This window comes from Falco naumanni, chromosome 9, assembly GCF_017639655.2.
Source record: "Falco naumanni isolate bFalNau1 chromosome 9, bFalNau1.pat, whole genome shotgun sequence".
NCBI classification, from domain to species: Eukaryota; Metazoa; Chordata; class Aves; order Falconiformes; family Falconidae; genus Falco; species Falco naumanni.
Window position 1 is genome coordinate 38,775,353 of NC_054062.1, and position 20,388 is coordinate 38,795,740.

General features: G+C 36.3%; 1 protein-coding gene across 5 annotated transcripts in view; it reads left to right on the plus strand.

The window, feature by feature from the left end:
- The window catches only part of CCSER2 (coiled-coil serine rich protein 2), a 73,324-nt gene that overhangs the window by 20,500 nt on the left and 32,436 nt on the right, over positions 1 to 20,388 (plus strand). For all 5 annotated transcript variants that reach the window (XM_040606325.1, XM_040606327.1, XM_040606329.1 and 2 more), the window contains exons 4-6: positions 13,542 to 13,632; positions 16,772 to 16,934; positions 17,586 to 17,781. In XM_040606325.1, the coding sequence (XP_040462259.1) occupies positions 13,542 to 13,632; positions 16,772 to 16,934; positions 17,586 to 17,781 (450 nt within the window). The remainder of the gene's footprint in view (positions 1 to 13,541; positions 13,633 to 16,771; positions 16,935 to 17,585; positions 17,782 to 20,388) is intronic.

The window sequence follows — 20,388 nt, forward strand, 5'->3', positions numbered from 1 at the left end:
AAACTTGTGCAACTGCTATGTAAAACTCAGTCTGTATTATTACTTGTCAATACAGAGCTAAGAGTACGAACTTGTTTCTCAGTATGTTTTGTTAGCAGGGTTCCTCAGCCATTCTTTTGACAGAGTTTGCTGGCAGATGGTTTTCTGCTCATGTCAGAGAAAGGAAATCTCTAATTAAAGCAGCGACTGATTTCAGAGGTACTGCCTTCAGAGTGAAAATAGCCACTGTCTATCCTCCCACTATTGCTCTAGTCTTCAACTTTAGAGCTTAACTATTACAGCAATGGGAGGCAGTGAGAAACTGAATTACTTAATGAGATGGCATTTCTGTGTCTTGTGTGATGTAAGCGTCCCTGCTGTCAAATATTATTGAGGTTATATGACTATATGCAGTGCACAAACCTCTTGTGATGTTGGTTTGAGAGGCATGACATTTTGAACAAGCTTTTATGGCAAATTACCTTTTTTCCTTTGGGATAGGAAAGCATATATGCCTTTGAGAGCTGCTTGATTCAGAGCTGACACAGTGAGTCTTATACAGTTTTGGCTGGTAAAATCAAGGGAACTTCACTTGAACTCCTGGATTTCAGTTGTGGTAGGTAGCTGTTAATGACAGCTTGGAATTTCTGTGGTGGAGAGAGGGAGAGAGAGCAACAGTTCGTAGTGTTGTATGAAATATGAGAATAAATATTGGTAGAAATTAGAACTACTTTTATTTCATAAGCTTGTAAGTGACGTTTCCTGTATGAGTTGGCAACTGCATAACCAATGTTAAATTTTAATGTGAGTTTATAGCTATTCCTTTTTGATTTTTTTTTTTTATTCTACCAAGTTGCATCACTTCTCAGTAACAGTAGCACTTCAGAATTACTCTAGTGTACTTCATCTAACTACTGCTGAATTTTTAAGTCTCCCATGTTGTTTTCCATACTCGTAGGAAATCTTCAAATCATAGTGAGCAGGTAAACATGTGCCCAGAGAGAACAGTAGTCTTGAAGTATTTTTTTAAAGTTGTAAGTATAAACAAGAAAAGCGTTTTTAAAACTGATGTAAAACAAATTGAGACATATATCTAACCCATCTAACTGGGTTTCTGAACGTTTTATGTATAACATGATTAAAACTACCTAGATTGGCACACAGTTTCCTTTTACTTTTTACCTAAAATACTGTCCTAGTATGTTATAGAAATGGTAATGTTGAAACTTTTCTCTGAATTATTTTGTGGCGAAGCATCAGAATTTTAGGGGAGGGGCAGTGTCTTATACATGTTGAGGTCAATTTTTTTTGTAGTACTCACAGCTTTGGTCCCTCTGGATAAAATGTGTACACTCAAACTTCAATCTTACTGTCCCCACAGTTCTAAATTTGAGATGCACTTTAACTTCTCTTTTCAAGAATGCCTAACTTTGTATTCAGGCTATATTGATACCAATTGCGATCTGTTATCACCTTATAACTATAATTGTCATCCTCTTTGAGACTGGAGTGCTGTTTTTCCACATGTGAGGTGATTCTGAGGAAAGAGCATTTTGGTGTTTTTATGTTCTTGGTTCAGGCTGTTGAAATGTATCAATATAATGTAGTGAGAATATACTTTTGCAACAATGTGTGCAAGTAAGTGACAAGATGCTTCCTGTGTTGTTGGCAGTTAATTAAGAGATTGGTCAAAATAGCATTACTTGAAAATAATTGGGAGGTATTTGAGGCTTGTTTTGTTATTAATTAGAAACAAGTATATTAAGATGACTGTATAAGAGTAGGACATATTAATGATGTGTAACAAGTCATATTTGGGTTACCCCAAAAATCTAGCTAGGGTATGATTAAAACTTACCTCACAGAGGAAACTTAATTGATGTCCTGGTAGCAGTCCTGCCCATGGTGTTCCTCTGAATTTTGAGGCTATGGTTTGGTTCCTTTCTCAGCTAGGAGTCATTTGAAGCCTCCTCATTTTCCTTTAAACTGAACCTCAGACTAATAATACAAGTGCAAGTCAGTGAAATGAGAATCATTCACAATTATTTTTGATAGTTGAGAGTATCTGTAGCAATTACATATTGCTTTATAGTGCAAAATGTTCCAGTATTTGTAGGTAGACTGTAAAAGTTTTTTAAGGACACGTGGAGACTGGGGGCTAGTCACAGTGGGGTGCTTTTACTGGATATCCCCAGTTAGGCTTATTTCAGCTTTCAATACAGTTAGCTGTTGAGTTCCTCCTGTCACTCCAGAAATACAGATGAGTTCTACCTCTCTATAGCTTGATGGCATTATGGTACACTGTACCAGTATCTGCTAGAGACTTGTATTTCTATGGGTCTGATGTGCCAGACCATCATATCGAGACAGTCCAGTAAACCTGGTTGTCCCTCTCTTCTACCTGGCTGGATGCAGGGGCCCTCCAGTCCTGATCATAGGATTCTCCACTTCTCATAACAGATTAGAATTCCTTGCCATAGGATCAGGTGTGAGATCAGCCCTTGCCCTCTGGGCAGCTGCCCATGGGAAACTGGAGCAGCCACTTTCCTGGAAGAACCCCCATCTGTGATTGTTTTTCCTTGCAATTCACATACCCTCGCCTCTAGGGTCGAGGTAGATTTTTCCATCCCACTTCCTCATGTCCTGTCCATGGGTCCTGCAGTTAAAACCATAGGGTACCCAATGGTGTGCACCCTCTAGATACTGTCTCTTGAGCAAAAGAGCATTTACTGTTAATAGCAGAGATACTGGTCCACACAGGTGGTGAGTAGGACCTGTTTTCTTTTTGTTGCTGAAACTCCTGGAACAGTTTCCCACTTCCTGGACAGTTTTTTCACAGCTGAGATACAAGTCTGTAGGGAGGAAGAGAGATTTTTGTCATACTGCCTGAGTCAGCAAGCTACTTGATCCACCACCGGTGCCTCTTCGTCTCTCCAGGCCATTGCTGCCGATGAGTTGGTATATAATGATGGTGCACTCTGCAGAAATTGCCACCTGTGGGTTGTGTGCATTGGACTTGTCTGGATCTGTGGGTGACTGTGCGTTTTTTTGCTCTTAAGTTATCTCAAGCACAGCTAATTCCCTTAAGTACTGGATACCTCTCTATTGCTGTCCACTTGCCTGAGTGACATACATCATCTTCCTTGAAGGGATACCTTTCCTTCACACTTGAGTTGCCTCTAGAGGCTTAGGACTTGTGTCCCTTTTCCAATGACCTTGTCAATGCCACCTTCCCTGGAAAGTGATCCCAGCTGTTTGGCTTCCCCACAGTCTAATTCCAGGTTACTAGCCCTCTTGTCCCAGCATTGGAGCATCCAAGTGATAATGTGCTCACCTGGACAACAGCTGAAATCTTTTTGCATATCCCTCAGCTCACTCGGGGGTAGGGATTGAGTGGTTACCACTTGTTCTGCTTCTTCGTCCTGTTCTTGTGATGTCCCTACTTCATCCTCTTTTACTAAATGAGTTGGGTTTTGTGTTTATTTCTTTTTGTGTATGGGGCAAATGATACTGGCATGGGTTGGTTCTCTGGTTCAGCTGCATCACCCAGCAGCTGAATCTCCAATCCAAGGGGTTGGAGAAGCTGCAGTGCCTGTCACCAGGGTTGGAATAGAGGCAAATAGTTGCTTAACACTATAAACAAGACCTGAACCACTTTCATGGTTCCTAGTAGTGGGACCGTGCTGGTTTCAACATTCCAAGGATATTAAAAATTTTCAGAGTTCTTAAACAGTTCTGTAATTACCCTGGAGGGGAAGAGGAAGATGTAGGAAGATGTCTCCTCCACGGGTTGTCTGTCCGAGGAATAAAGTTAAAAGGTGTAGTTAGTAGTAGTTTCCAATAGATGGCTCCCAAAGAACACGGGTGACAGCAGTGGTGACTACAAATACCAGATTAGTTTAACAATTCTATTGTATCATAAACCAGTGTTACAAAGTACAACAAAATGATAACCTTAGCCCAGGTCCCAGAGATGACAAACAACACAACGGGACACGTACTACAAGTAAGATGTTAGGTAATGCAACTCTGAGAGCAAATCAAGTTTGTAATCGGTGACTTATACAATGAATGCTTATAACAAATTTCTTTTAATATGTTTGGGTCAGTTCTGTCGTTATCTCAACCCTTCAAGCCCCGTGTTGGGCACCAGAAAGGACTGTCTTGGTTTAACTATAGCCAGCAGCTGAGTACCATGCAGCCGCTTGCTCCCCCCTTCTCCTGGCTCTGTGGGATGGGGAGGAGAATAGGGGGAGAAAAAGATAAACTTGTGGGTTGAGATAAAAGCAGTTTAGTAATTAAAATAATATGTAATAATATAACTGTTATAATAACTGTCTTGAAAACAGAAAGATAAACCCCAAGATAGACAGATGATCGCTGACCAATGCTCAGCCAGTCCCCTAAACAGCGATCAGTGGCTCCTGGCCAGCTGTCCCCTGATATCATATGGCGTGGAACACTGTTTTGGCCGGTTAGGGTCAGCGGTCCTGGCTGGGTCCCCTCCCACTTTCTTGTGCACCTCCTCACTGGCAGAGCATGGGAAACTGAAAGGTCCTTGACTTAAAAGTAAGCACTACTTAGCAACAATTAAAGCATCAGTGTGTTAGCAGCATTATTCTCACACTGAAGATGAAAGACATCACTGCAGCAGCTTAAGAAGAAAATTAACTCTATACCAGCTGAAACCAGGACAAAAAGCAATGCTGAACTTCTGGTATCAGTAGACTTTTTTCTGAAAACAGACTGGAAGCAATGAGTAGAAAGGACAGCTTTTCTTCAGCTTGTGTTACTTGTGTGTTACTAGTCATACATACTGCTGATGGCTTTCTGTTACTGTGCTTGGCAGTGCAGTGGAAATTCTGCTTAAAAGCATCTGCCTATTTAGAAAAAAATAATTAGAAAATGTTCTTAAATTTTGCTGGAATTTTGCAGGAAGATGGTCAAAATGCGCCCCCCCCCCCCCCCCCCCCCCCCCCCCGGCCTCCTTGTTCAGTTGCTTTTTTTGAAGGCTCATTAATGGAGGCTAGATGGCAGCCAAGGAATGTTCTTTGTGGCTGTGGGATTTGCACTACATGTTTGGAAAGTACTGTTGCTTATGAATTTGTGAAGTCTCAACAGGACAGTTAATATTTCTGGTTTTCTTCTTTTTCTTGATGTTATTGAACTTCAGATTTCGTACACAAGTCTGACATCTGATTTTGTAATAAAATAAAAAAAAGCAGCAAGCATAGCTACTTCTTGAGATACAGTAGGTAATAACCTAATAATTATTTCTTGTCTACTTTCTGTAAACCTACATAGAACATAAATGTTTTCAAGAATAGTAAATCTTGAGATCATTATGTCTAATAGTTAAACGTAGAATGTCTTGGATTTTCAGAACAAAGTTCTTGTTGCATTTGTTGTCATGGCAACCTTCTGTTACAGAGCATGATGAAATACTTGTTCCGCTGTTGGGCTTAATTGTCTTTAATGTGACTTTCAATGTACAGCATTTAAGATAACTCCCTTTTATCCTGTTTTTGCTATCCTGCAGAATTCTATCCTTTTTATGACTTTATTTTCAGTGGGTTTTACTTCTCAGCCCTGTAGTAGGGTATGTGCCTTTGTGTGTCTTTTTCTTCTGTCAGTTTTCTGCCTTCACTTAAGAGTTCTCTTCAGTTCTTACTTAATGTTGCTATTTCAGAGACTTGTATGGAATTCCTGTTTCTTTATTTATCTCTTCTCTGTCTATCTGGGATGTTGTCAAATGCTGACAATAGCATTAGAAGTGTCCCTCTTCTCTACTGACATCCTTGAATCGTATTTGACTCACAGTTATCCTTTTAACTGCCCTCCAGATAACTGATTTACCCAGTGTGTTTAGTGTTTGTTTTAAAAGCAACTTCCTTTTTTCAGTCTTGAAGTACCTGAAATGATACTTTCTTAGTTTCTGTACTATTCTCAAACTCTTCATTCCCTTGTTTTTTGGACACATTGTTCTGTAGTTCTCTCCCCTTACTTATGCTTGTTGAACTTTCTTCTGTGGTGTTTTTTTATACTTTTTTTCCTCTTCAATATATTTTTTTACTGGATAATCCAAATTTTTTAATTTTCAGCATCTTGCCAGAAGAGATGCAGCATATGCAACTGCATAGAAAACAGGTGTAAAAATACCTGTAGAATTTCATGCATCTGAAGCTGCTAGTTTTTCTGAGCATAAAGCACATCTAAGTTTTAGTTGCAAAAGAATGAAATAACAGTAACCTCTTCAGCATAGCGTAAGACTTGTAATACACTTTGACACCACAGGCATTATGAATCACTTTCAGGTGCAAAGTAGTACAATTTCAAATTGTTCTCCTTTCAAATATTAAATTACAGAGAGTCATACAGACAGTATATATTTCTATTGTTCTTCCAAAATTATGACAGCTCGCTGCAATGGTCCCTACTTTCAGTCAGGTGAATGAACTCTTGTAGACAGTAAAAGGCATTCTGTTCTGGAAGGAGAACTATATGTTGATTGTAGTATTCAAATGTCACACCAGAAGCATCCAGCTGGGAGTTCTTAACAACTACAGAGACACAACTACTAATGAAATAGTAGGAGTACGTTTCATCTGGGATACTGTGATGTCTTAATACTCCTCTCATGTTAGCTGTAGATGATACAAAGAAAGTAGATATGAATAACTAATAGAAAGGTTTAAAGTAGTGTTCTTTTATGTAGCATGTCTTTGTGGGTATTTCTACCATGCTGGCAGGGTTATTGATGGTGTGCATTTTTTAAATAAAAATATTCAGATACTGTGGTATGTAATGAAAAATGTAATCTACAAAAAGATGTTGTAGTATAACTAAAAGAAGTCTAGTATATATTTTTACGTATGAGGAAAAGAGAACTTTTCATGTTTTCCAGTGATGCTTTTTGTCAACAAGAATTCAAATTGTGGAGCAATGGTTGCCAAGGCTTTAGTTCTCTAATTAGATTTTTGGAGTGCTTGCCCTTCTGGTGTATCACATGTAAACCCTCCAGTTTAAACAAAACAAAACCATATAAGGCAGGTTTGATTTGAGAGTAGGTATTTTTTGATGTTCTAAGAAGACATACAGAGGTTTCCCTTTACAAAACTAGTTTGAAAGCTGTCTGTTGTCTTGTGATGTTTTTTGTTGTCCAGGACTAGCGTCCTATGAATCAATTCCTGCTTGATGCTTTTGGTAATCTTCATGCTTTTTTTAATACGTTTTCCCAATAAATCCTGGAAGCTAAGTATCTTGTAACTGGCCTCCTATTCAGCTCCATCTTGGCTGCTTTGTATAGTGATAGGACTTTACTATTGAGATGTGTATTAAGGCTGTATTGTGATGTTTTACTTAATTTCAGAAGTCATAAGGCAGAAAAAGCTTTGCTTACTCTAGTTCTTAAGACTGTTGGACTTGAAATTTTTGACAAAAGATACAATATCTGTTCAGTCTTATCAACATTTTTGTGGAAAACATGCTCTCAAAAAGAGCTTGGCCTTTTTGTTGCTAAGTGATAGGATGGGGAATTTCTGAAACAGAGTTTGCAAAAAAAACCACAACTAGTGATACAGTGCACTACCATAGTCCTTTTCTAAAGGATGCTCTTGTGCATTAGAAGGGTGTGTTGAATCATCCCTATGTACAGGCACTGTTCTGTCCTTTTGATGCTGCAAGCTTGAAGACTCCTGCCGCTGGGTGAATCAACTGCATAACTGGCTCGAAACTATCAGATACGTCTTAGATCCTTAACCATTGGACTAGAAATTGAGCTTTCTATCCCGGTGTCGGCCCCCTACATCCTTTTATGTTTCAAGAGGGTTTTTTGTTTGGTGGTTATTTAATTCGTTCCCCCCCTGCCCCAGAGGATTTACCACACAGGAGAAAAGAGTAATTAGAGTATTAGGAGAAAATATATTCATTGCCATATTATCAGACTTAGGTTAAACACGGTATTGTGGCTTCATTGTTATGTGAACATAGGCAGCAAATATTTTATTTAAATAGTCTCTTCAGTAGTGTGAAAAGAATGAAGGATGGCATATGACCAGGATTTTAAACTTTTTTTTAATGGAATGTCACAAGGAAATGCCTGCTTTAAATAATTTGACTTTGACAACTGCTTTTCTAAGTTTGCAGGGAAGTACGTTGTAGTACAGAGATGCTAGTTTTTCTAAGACTTGGGGTTCTTTTTATGTAAAATTGTATTTTTAAAATGTTTTTTTCATGCTAGTTACCTAAAAGAATTATAAAAGTAATTCTGTTACTTTGGAGATGCTGATAGAATTCTACTCAGATGGCTTTTTATTTTTTTATTATTATTATTTTTAGGATGACTTAAATGTCATTCTTTAAGCCGTTGCTTAAATTGCTCTGATATGTTTTAGGTATTCATTATCTTCCAAGTCTGTTAATCGTACTTAAATTTGGCCCAAACTGAGATCTCAAAAACCTGTCAGAAATTTAAATGTCAAGCTTTCTTCCGGTATGTGTCTGAGGTCTTTTTAACATAAAAATAGAAGGAAATGTTTTACGTGGGCAAATGACATAAAAACGGCTGAAAGATGAAGCCAAGAAAACCAGAGATCAGCTTCAGGTAAATATAGGAAAAACTGAGCCTAAAATTTGGCTGTAAAGAGTAACAACGTTCAAAATAAGTAATGCACCTTTAACTAATAGAATTTATAAAATAACCTTAATTTCATAATGGAAATTACTGATACTTGCTAGAATGCATTTTTAGCAAAAGGGATGCAGCATGGTACTGTAAGAATAACTAAGTACAAGTCTGAAGTCTGATTCTAACCTAGTGATCATTTGTTTTTACAAAGAGATTAAAATACACCTAAGTAGATGGAATGTGCTCTAGTGTGCTGTCATTCAACAACGTGACCTGTAATTACTGATGTGTTCTCTAAGTAAACAACTGTGAAAACATATACTGGAAATAGCCTAGCATGTTTACTGTTCGTAATATCCAACCAGATTTAACAGTAGAGTTTTTACTAAATAAAGCTTCTAGAAATGCAATGTCAGTAATCTGGGAAAATATGTGAATACTAACATCAAAACTAGGCATGCCAGAAAGGTATTTATATACTGATGCTCTAAATAATATGTGATCTTTTACTTCCAAATTTTGAGCTTGTAGACGTGCTTTTTCTATAGGTTCATTTTTTTTTCCAATGTGGTGATACCTATCCTTCAATATTTTTGTTGTTCGAAGTTTTTTAAGGAGTTGTAATCTTTTGTATTAAATTATCTATGTGCATTGCTCATATGGTCTTTTTTGAGCAAAAAGTAAAAAATGAAATAAAATGTGCAGAAAGGCTTAAATTAGGATGTAGAGCAAGCAAAATTAAAGAAATTTGTGTATTGAATTTAATCACTATAGAACGTTTAAATTGCATGTGAGCTTTTTCTTCTATTTTTCACTGACTTCAGAAGTGCATGATTATTATGGGAAGCAAGACCTAACTCCCTAAATCAGTAACAAAAATAGTAAGTTTATTTTCCTTTAACAGCCTGCTTTATAAAAGGAGAATAAATGAATGAGGTCTGAGATCTTGAATTGTGGAAAAAGATGAAACACTGTTCCTAAAATTCACCAACAGTTCGTTACTACCCCAATGCAGTTGCTTTTCAGCAAGACAGCATACATTGACAGGAAAAGTAGGGTACCGAACTGGGGTTTTGAGCTCAGACTTCTCTCAGCTCTGTAAACACTCAGAAATTATTTGTTTAACGGTTGCTTATCTGGTGTTGCTTTGTATTTCTGCACTAACCTGGGTGCCTGACTTCTTCCTTTTTTTCTTTAATTCCAGTGTAATATACATTGTTTCAAACTTTCATTGGTCCACGTCTTGCATGTTCAATAGGGAGAAAATGTAGACATCTATCCTTCAAATTCTGGCACGTTGTAATTTAATTTTAGTTGCATTATATACCTAGTTCAAGAAATGGGAAAGCTGAGAATCAGGCCTCTTGCCTAGTTCTAACACTTAAGCTAAAATGAACTTAAGTTGGTGGACTGAAAAATACTGTGTTCAGTGAAACAGAGAACTTACGATGTGTGTAGCATGAGGAATTACTGGAAACAACTCTTAAAAAAATTATTTTGTTTCCCCAGTTCATTATGATGGTCATGAGTTCATACTGAACTTGAAACTTGTTCAGCTTTAGCAAAAGTAGCTGCTCTATAGTACCACAATGTTCAAAGCATTAGTCTTCAGAATTTAATATTATTATGCCTCTTGAGTAGAGTTCAGAATCTCTTTCATTCAAAAAATTAGGCAAAACCCCCAAGCTGTTGTATGTGAGCTGTTGGTATGTGCTTGTTGAACCTTTGGTAAGCCGTAACGCATGAGGGCAATCACTACAGAAAGAATTTGCAGAACATTGAAGTAAACTTGCAGAATGCAGTGTAATTGTTTGCCAGCCTTACCTGTACCTCTCTATTTAGTCTTTTCCCATCTCCTTAGGCAATATGGGTATTCCCTGCTGCTGGGGTTAATTTACTCAGTTCTTACACGAATAGTCATAGATCATCAGTTTCTTTCCTAATGCTTTTCCAGTTCTATTGCAGTAAGAGAATAAGGCACTACTGCTGTGTTTAGTTGAAAACCTTTCTGGAGGGAGAGCTCGGGGACAGCATTGTAGTTTGACTTGGAATTTTGCAGTCCCAAACTTTAATCTTTTCCCAGGTTGTACTGTCTTGAAAATCTAGTGCTAAGTCAGCCTTGTGAAGTTACATACCCCTTTTAATATCCATTCTTCTTTTCAACTGTACAAATGAAAAAGGATTCTTCTCTTACTGGAACTTCTAATAATTGCTGAAACACGTAATAGTCTGTGGAGTTGGAGTGATGCGCTTCTGAAGAATTTATTTCCTGTTCTGTTTGAGCTTGTTGCCCGGCATTACTTCACGATGATAATTGCTATTAAGCACACGTTATTAACAATGTTACTGCCATGTAGTTAAGTTCAGTTCATTATACAGTAGTAAGAACGACAATGGAAATCTGTAAATACAGGCTTTGTATGTACAAATTTATGATTTGATGAAACCTGAACTTTATCTTATAGCTACTTCAAGGCAACGTTGCTGACATCTACTTGTGTATTAAGTTTCCCAAGTAGATAGCTTTGGGAAGTACTCAAAGTGAATTCACATATGGCTCAGCTATTACAAAGACTTCATATTCACAGTTGTGTTTTCTATCACAGAGTTGCCTCGGTGTGGTGCAGGAATGTATAATTAGGGAAGCATAACGAAATGTGGTGTTGACAGAAAAGTATGTTTGGCATCTCAAATGCTCACCTTCTTTGACATAATTACTATCTTTATATCAGAACTTCAGAAGTCTAATGTGGCTTATCTAGGTTCATAGTTAACACTCTGACATACTATGTTTTTATATCGCGCTTTTTTTTTAATGCTTTCGCAAAGCAATGGGAAACATTTTCAACTTCCTTACGTGTTTGTGACCACTGTAATTTGTTATGCTCATTAAGGTTCCTACAGTAGAAGAAAATAATGCTTGTTCATACTAATTTGGAAGATCAAAGCATGGCATAGAAACAATTTATCAATTAACCAACCAAAGCTGCCTCTCAAATGCACCTACATTTTACAAAATGTTTAAAAATGCATGTTAATTAAAAGTCTTCCAGTTCCTAGGAATATGTAAATTAGTGGAAACAAGAAGTAGTAAAAATGTACAGACAACTTGTTCTCCCAAATGTTAAATCCTCATGTGCTTTACATGGTTTTCATTTCTCTGTGAAGTTTTCCATAGTTGGTTTTATTATTATTCACGGTGCCCTGATATGTAGTTTTTTCTGTTTTTTTCCTGTAAATACTTAGAATATGTAAACAAAATAATTCAGGTAGGACTTTGAAATATAACCAAAACAGGTGGTTCTGTCTCAAGTGTTCCATCTTTCCTTTATATTGCTCATGTTTTACAAAGTGCATGTGAACTATTTTCATTTCATACTCTCATCCTAAGCCAATAAATTACTTCCCTTGCAGAAATGTAGAATCTTTAATGTTTTGTGTCACAAACAAACAAAACCACCTTAAAATATACTTAGCTCTTGGCACCATTTGTAACAATACAGTAGTCTTTTGGGAACACTATAGGAAGACCGCTGAAGAACAGTTGGAGTAACAGTTTAGACAAATGCCTGTTTATGTTCTTCCTTTTCAACTATACATCTCTGACAAAGCAAACCTAAAAAACAGTAGCCAGCAAAAGGATAGCTTTCCAAGTGAATGTTGTTTTGCAGTGCACGCATAGTCTATATGCAACTATTCAGTTAAATATTTAATGAACACTATTATCCAGTGAGAAATAGAGACAGTTATTTTATTTGGATTTGGTAGCTTTTTTCAGTATTGGTCCCATGAATCATCTTTGGGTGTGGCTGTTAGATACAGAAAAATCTGTATCTCTGCTCTTAGAAAAGAGGCAGATGTGAAGTGCCAGAGTCTGTTCTTGGGCCTTAAAGCTATGGCTTTTATCTGTGGGGTATGGGAAAACAGAGCTCAAGACTTAAAACTGCATAACTAGTAACAGTTTCCTTAGACCTACTTTGTGTTACAATCACTTGGTATTAATACGTTTAGCTTTCTTTGAATTATGAGGTAAAGCAGCGTCTGCATTTCTGATGAAGTACTGCACTTCATTGCCTGATGTGCCTTCTCAGTACCGTGATACTAGCAGCATCTGTCTGCTCAATAAGCTTGAATATTTTGCAGCCTTGACCTCTGGAGTTTTTCCTAATGTTTGTGAACTTAAGGGAAGAGGGGTTGGGTTTTGTCTTCCTAACACTGTCTTGATTTGCCGACATTATGGTCCTTTTTCTTTAATATACATTGCTATCTACAATATGTATAATTCCATTTAGTACTAACATTTGACTGAATTTTTCTTGTACTACTAGTACACCTATGCAACATGAGTTTGTTAGTCCCTTTAGAAACTTCTTTGTATGAACCATAAACTTAAAGTCAAAAGCAGCAGAGTTTAGTGGTGACGGCAGCATATTTTAAGTTTCGTTAGCCAAAAAAAATCAAGATAATACAGGTTCCCCTCTTCCTTTCCATTAGGTTACGATAGTATGATATGAGAGCTAAAATAAGGTGATTCAACATCTTCTCTTCATATAGCTGTTTTTGAATTCTAAGTGAGCAAAGTAATTTAGCTTTAAAATGTTTCTGATTGGGGAAGAGGCAGTATATTAATGGATTAATGAATTAATGAAGAAAAACCTTCGGAGTGTTCCTTAGGTATCAGGCAGAAAAATGTTTTTATCCATAGTTATTTCATCTAGCACTGTTGTTATATGCTATTACTGGAGTTATTATGATTATTGTTTGTATAGACTGTCTCAAGTAAGATTGATCTTTGCTCCTAAAGGGAGTAGGCTGCTGATAACATTGGCAATGTGAGCAATACAAATGTAGCAAAGGTTTGAAATAAAAATGTTATGATAGTAGGGTAAATGAAGTATCATTAAAGCAGCTATATCTCACGCTTTCTTACTTGCAGGATATTTTGAATAATCTTGATTCATGTGATCTTGAAGATGATGATCTCATGCTTGATGTGGACCTGCCTGAGGACCCACCTCATGACAAAGGTTAGTAAAGTAGCCAAGCAATCTTATTGCGAAGATGCATTATGGACTTAAGAGTTTTTTGAGTTATGTTCTGACATCTCTTTTAATAAGCCAATGCACTCCTCAAATTGTTTTTTCTTTAAGTAACAGCTCTTTCTTATCTGAAATGTTGAAAGTGTGTTATTTGTTTCCCCAAATACAATCCTTGCATTTAGATAATTGTAAAATTAGAAATGTACTGCCTTTTATAAAAATGCAACCTTGTTGCACACTGTTTGTTCTGTTTAAATTATTTTAACAGGATAAATTTCAAACTTTTATGTTGATCATTCAGTCTTAGGCTTCAGCTATATTTGAAAATGTTGGAACGGCATCTTTTCAGCTTTGGTGAATGACAGTGTAATCTTTTTGAAATAATTATTTATTTTTTCTACAAAATTACAGTATCTCCTAATATATTTTTATACAATTCAGGGTAACAGGAAGCTTAAGATTTAGGATGTGCGTTTTCAAGGTGTCTTTTATGCGCTGTTGTTATCAGTAAGGAAGCTGGCAAACTTTCACAGGAAGGATATTGGCACCTGCATGCCACTAAAATAATACAAATTCAAACTAGAATGAACTAGGTAAGGCAAATTATTGACATACTTCCTCAAATCCTGGCCTGGAAGAGTTGGAAGCATTAGCTTTTGGTCATTTGTGGCCTACTTGTAAGAATTGTCACTGTCATGTGATTATAGGTATTAGTTCTGTCTTAAAGTTCAGTGGAGGCTAGTGTATCTTCAAATGAATAGAAACATTGAATACGGAGCACTGCAGTCCCCTAGGCTGTACAAACAGGCACTGAAAGAAAAAAGGCTTTCATTATTTTGTGTACCGTTCAGCTGCCTGCTGAAGTTTGGGCAAATGCAGGTTTTTTTGAGTAGCTTTTTGAGTTCCTTGGGTGAAGACTCCTGTGTGTATGTTAGATTTGAAGCTAAATTAACAGTAAATAAATACCTAGTCTTCCATTACCACAACGATGGCACATCATGTTTTAAGAGTGTGCGCGTATGAAGTGCAGTACTTAATATTTTCAGTCTTAGAAGAAGTTTTACCAAGTACTTGTGTGAAAGGTGCTTATTGACAATAATGCTAGTATTCAACTTTACAGCCCAGATAGGTGTTAAATTTTTATTTTTTTACTTTTTAATTTTTCCGGAATGGGTAACAATCAAAGCCTAGGGGATATTCTTTCAATAAGGTTAACTTTAATTCTGTTGAGAAAAACTAAGAATGATTTTGAAGGGTAGATTAATTTCTCTTAAATTTCCTAGTTTATAAAACATGCATTGCATCTGCATCAGTAATTTCAAGTTACTAATTAAAAAACCGTTAATACATGCATTTTAAGGTGAATGTTTGCCACAAAACCGTAAAAAAAATTCATTTAATCTAGACATGATTGATGAAATGCAATCATTAATTCACTTCTTTCTTATTTGCATCGATATAATAAACAGAAACCTACTCTCACTTCTACAGCTAAGTATCAAGAATATTTGTATAGCTGGAATATGTTTTGTGATTATGATGATCTTATGTGTAAGCTGCTGATTCAGGAGAAATTTATTGTTTGAGATTAGCTAATTACTCCTATTTTTGGCATTTTGTAGAAGTTGAGTTTCCTTATAAAATTAACGTGGCATAAACTGGGGATCTGCTATAATCACTTCTTATCTTGAAATCTCTGAATTTTTAGCAAAGAAGAACTGAAAAATAGAATCCAGAAGCCACCTTCAGGTTTCCCCTTAAGTGAATGTGACCACCGGAAAAAGTGAAACTTGTTTGTTGTTAATATAATGTGTTTTTACTCGGTATCTCAATTTCATTTTCCAAAGCTGAAAATCATCATAATATAGTAATTTAAGCTTATTGTAGGCTTATTTTGAATAGACCCACTTGAATTTCCATGTTATGAACCGTACAAGGATGTTTCTAAAGGAAAGTAAGTCTTTTGTTACTTTAGATGAACAAGTTTTTCTCACCTGGTTTTTGGTTATTGAACTTGGTGATAAAAACTGAATTGTAGATATGAGTATTAATTATAATTATATTTAACAGCACTTCTTACCAACATTTTTTTTTGTAATGATGTGTGACTTCAGTTATGTCAGACTCTTAAGGCTTTCCAGGTCCTTAGAAACTCTCCTTGTTTCACTTTGGAGTCTGGGATGCTGCTTGGACACTATTTATAGAAACAGTTCTAGCTCAACAAGTATGCAGTGAGTGAGGATAGCAGTTTTAAATCACAGGGTAAAACTGGGCTCACTTCCCAACAACACGCAGGCTGGGAACTAAGCAGGAAGAAAGGCCTGTTTATGAGCGTCTTATGTGCAACTGAGTAGGCAGACGAATAAAACAATGTGCTCTTGTATAGTTACTTTTCTAGCAGAAGACTGACAGTGTGAGGAAAAACCCCTTGGGTAAGTGAAGGAGAAAGTCTGCTTTTTTTTTTTTTTCCAGTGTCTGACTACACGGATAGCAGTTGTTTTGGATTTGTTTCTAGTGGTTTACTAGCTGTTGCCAAATAGTTTTTGTTCTCTTAAGAAGTTTTTGGAATATGCTTTGCAAAATTTAGTGTTTTAAAGATTTTGTTTGCTTGTTCGAAGTCACGCTTGTTGTCCAGGTAAATCAAGATTAAATGTGTCTCAAGTTGAAAAACAAACATGTTGAACAGGAGGAGATATATATGTTTTTTAAGTACTGAAACTGTTCTGTTTTGGAACAAAGTACTGGCCTCTTTCTAAAACGACTTTGGGTGATGTGTTTGAACTTTTAAAGATCTGAAGATACTGTCAGACCAAAAAATGGTACTCTTGGATTACTTTTTCTTCCCCATAGCTCTTCAAATGATTTTTCTTCTTAAAGTGGAAATACTGTTAAGGCTTAATTCTGTAGTTTCTGCTACAGATTAATCTTGTAACAAGTTTATATGCTGTTAAAAATGTGACACCATTACAGAAGTCTGTTTGACAGTTCTAAAATGCTTTTTTTTTTTTTTTTTGGATCAGTTTAAAAAAATTAAACCCCCAAAACTTTACACTACAAGTTACCAGCACATAGTCAATATTTTGTTTACAAGGTCTTAGAAACATTTTTTTTTTTATGCTTTCTGTAGAGGAATGTGAAAATATGAGCCGTTTTGATAGACAAGACAGAAATGCTAGACAACATCAGGAAGGCTTTTGGAAAAGAACACCACAGCAGCGATGGAATACACAGGATCACTATCACCTTGGCCATACTGATCACTATATCCATAGTAAAAATGATTTAAACAGGTAAAGGACTTGCCTCTTTTTCTCCCAAGCCATTAAAATACTCTAATGGGAAATCTTTGTCATTAAAGGGTCTGTCTTGTACTGAGTACAAGGCGTTGTATATACATTTATAAATTGCATGGGAGCATCACTGAGATTTATAACCATTTCTTTTCGAAACTTTTGTTTCTGTCGTGTTTTTTAATCTAAATATTTATTACTTGTTTTTGTAAGATAATATAAATGCTTGACTAAATTACTGTATGTGTCCCTGTTTGTTTACTGTATGGAAAGACATTACACTGTCTTATTACTTGCATTTTGTATGTTTGGACAGTTTTTACTTACATTTCATTTAAAAACTAATTAGTAATCCTACAGTTCTTATAGGCTAGCTTGCATGACTGAGTTTAAAGAAATCCTGATGGGCAGGCTGGTTTTAGGGTACTGTAGCTGTTGGTCTGCAAGATATTTGTACAAGTGGGAAGTTAAGTCCAGCACTTAAGTGAAATAGCATTGACATTTTCTGATTTATTTATTTTCTGCTCTATGCCACAGTATGTGAATATAGCTCAGGTTACATAACACTTTCTTTTTACTAAATGCTCTCTAGCTCTACTTTTTCATCACTGTTTGGATTTTTTTAGTCTTAATTTTATTATTTTTTTTTAGGGGCTCAAACTACCTAGAATCTCCTGTTGGTCACTATGAAAGCTATGGAACACCGAATTTTTACCAGGCTCCTAGACAGCTGGTGGGCTTACCGGGGAATACTGTGATGCTTGATGAAATGACCCTTCGGCACATGGTCCAAGACTGCGCAGCTGTAACAACTCAGTTATTGAAACTGAAGAGATTACTGCATCAGGTGAGCTGTTTAAATGGAACAAAAGCAGTAAAGTATATTGTAGGGGGAGCTTAGGTGGGCTCATGTTCTGTTTGGCGTAATTAAGCTACTGTCATTTCTTTTATGCGTTGAATTAATGTGTCCAAGAAAGTGTGCGCTTTATATTGCCATTTAAAATAGTACTACTTCTGCTTTTTCAGCACTTTACTATCTGCAAAAAATACTAAATGTTTTCCTGCATCTCTGAGGAAATAACGCTAAAGAAATTTTAAAAAATCAGTGGATTTGAAGACAAGCTTTTATTTAATAAGATCCTAAAAAGCTGAGAGAAAAGAAAAATTGATCCCACTGATCAAACTTGCATTTGGCAAGTCAATGCTAACAGCTTTTTCTTAAGGTTTTGTTTTCTTTGTTCTTTTGATCTTTTCTCTGTGTTTTGACAAAAATCTTAGCAAATCCTACTGGGTCATCTCGATTGGAAGTGCTCAAATTTAACCTTTCTAGTGTATAAAATCACTGAATTGTCATAAGCTTTTAAGAAGCTTTTTCATTTCACCTCAAAAACTGGCAAATTCCAGGACTTGGTAAAATGCTGGATGATTCAGCAGAAGTATGGTGTTTTGGCTGCAAAAATTCCTTTGTTACCTTAGGGAAAAAAAAAAGTCCATGAGACTTTCTGTGGTGGTATATACAGATTAGCACTGAAAAGTATCTGTGTGATGTTGTCTTTAATACTAGATTTACTGCTGTTCTTTTCTAGCAGGATAATGTAATGGGAATAAGTTTGTGCCCTAAAAGTAAGACACTGAAACGAAACACAGCAAAACAAAAAGCAAATCAACCCTGAGGCTAATTCAAGGGAATGACCCTGCCTTTTAGAAATGTGAGCATTTGCTTCCTGTGGTAACTGAGAAGACTGGAGATGTTTTTCCACTGACAAAATCAGAAATGCTATTGTAACAAAAATAATGTAGTGTCAGAGAGGATGGAAGGTGTGTTCTTAGGTCCAAATAACTGCATAGTGGACTGCATGAACTGTGCCTCCCAACAGCCTCAAGCTTGCAATTAGGACATGAAACAGATACTGGGGAACTTGTTATCTGGAGCTTTTAGTGCCCTTAACACAAGGACAATTAAACAATTAGATAGATGATCTGTGTATGTGTAATTCACTGTAATTGTAAAGGTGTGCACTTTATAGCCAAATTAGTGTGTGGCCCTGCAGAATACTGTATTTTAAATGTTGATCTAGTTTATAACAGCCAGACTTTTCTAAAAAGTTACAGAACACAAACCTTGCCTCAAGTAGCTCAGTGTAAGTTTTTTAAAAAACCTAAATTCATGGGAGAAAGTTACTTCTAATACGTATGTTCTTCAAAATCTGTTGCTTCTTTTGTCAAAAGCTTGATCTTCTCCCCCTCCCTTCCTGTAATAGCTAGTTTTGTAATAACAAGTATTATTCATTCCTTCAAACTTTGTCAAGCATATTTCTCTATATTTTCTGACCTAGCCCCCCCCCCCCCCTGCTTTGACTCACTGCTTCCAAAACTCGTTGCTGGACTTATTGTTTGATTAAAAGGCTGGATAAACATATGAATAGTAATGTAAAAGTAAAGTAACCTGCTACAGAGGGGAAGACTTCAGACAATTACTACCTTTATTTACTAAACAATGAGTAAATTTTGTATGAAATAGTTTTTCGTTATTTGTAAGTGTTAAGCCTTAACTGAAAATATCGAGCTTTATACTAACAGAAATGAGTTAAAATATTGAAATTCTTTTTTTGCTTACCATGAAGAGCAGAAGTCTAGTTTTGAAAACAGTGACATGAACTTTAGCAGTCTGAATACTGGACTAGGGCTTGATCTCAATCCTCTTAAAAAAAACCAAAACCCACCAAGTAAAAAAAGCGCGACACTAAGTCAGCTCCTTTCAAACATCAGCTGTAGTAAAGGAAGCAGAAGTTGTTACAATACAGATGAAGCAAATGTAAGCTTAAATGTATAGGTGTTACCTTATCCAGTTATGACTTTTAGTGTTATTATTTAATTTGGATAGATAGAGATAGAGCTGTAGTCAGGTCTTGGACGTGAGGTCTCACAGAAACAGTTATAGTAAGATATAATATCTATATTCACTTGTATAAAATGGATCTAATTAACTGTAGTGTGGCTTACTGTAGAGCATAGCATGTAATGAATGTATACCTAACAGATTCCTAGGGAGACGTCATGTGCTATATGGGATTCATTGCTGTGACTGTAGCTCACATAACCATATATAAATTATCATGAATATTACTAGCAATAGGGCTGCAACAGCATGGTTTTGGTGTTGTGTTCCCAGTTCTTCTTGGAAAAATAAATAGTTATTTGAGCAGTCTAGCTCAAATAGTTTCTGAACTCCATGTGACCAGGATAACAATGCCAGCAGTACACATGCTGCCTGTTTACTCCTCACATGCTGCCATCTCTCTGTACCTTCAAACAGTGAAACCAGGAGTAGGAGTCTCTCCTGCAGGGTTTTTTTAAAGATTTTTACTGTATTAAGTATAAAATTCTCTGATTTTGCAGTACTGTTATACTAGCTTACATGGAATAAAAAAAAGTACATTCTTCATGCACTAAA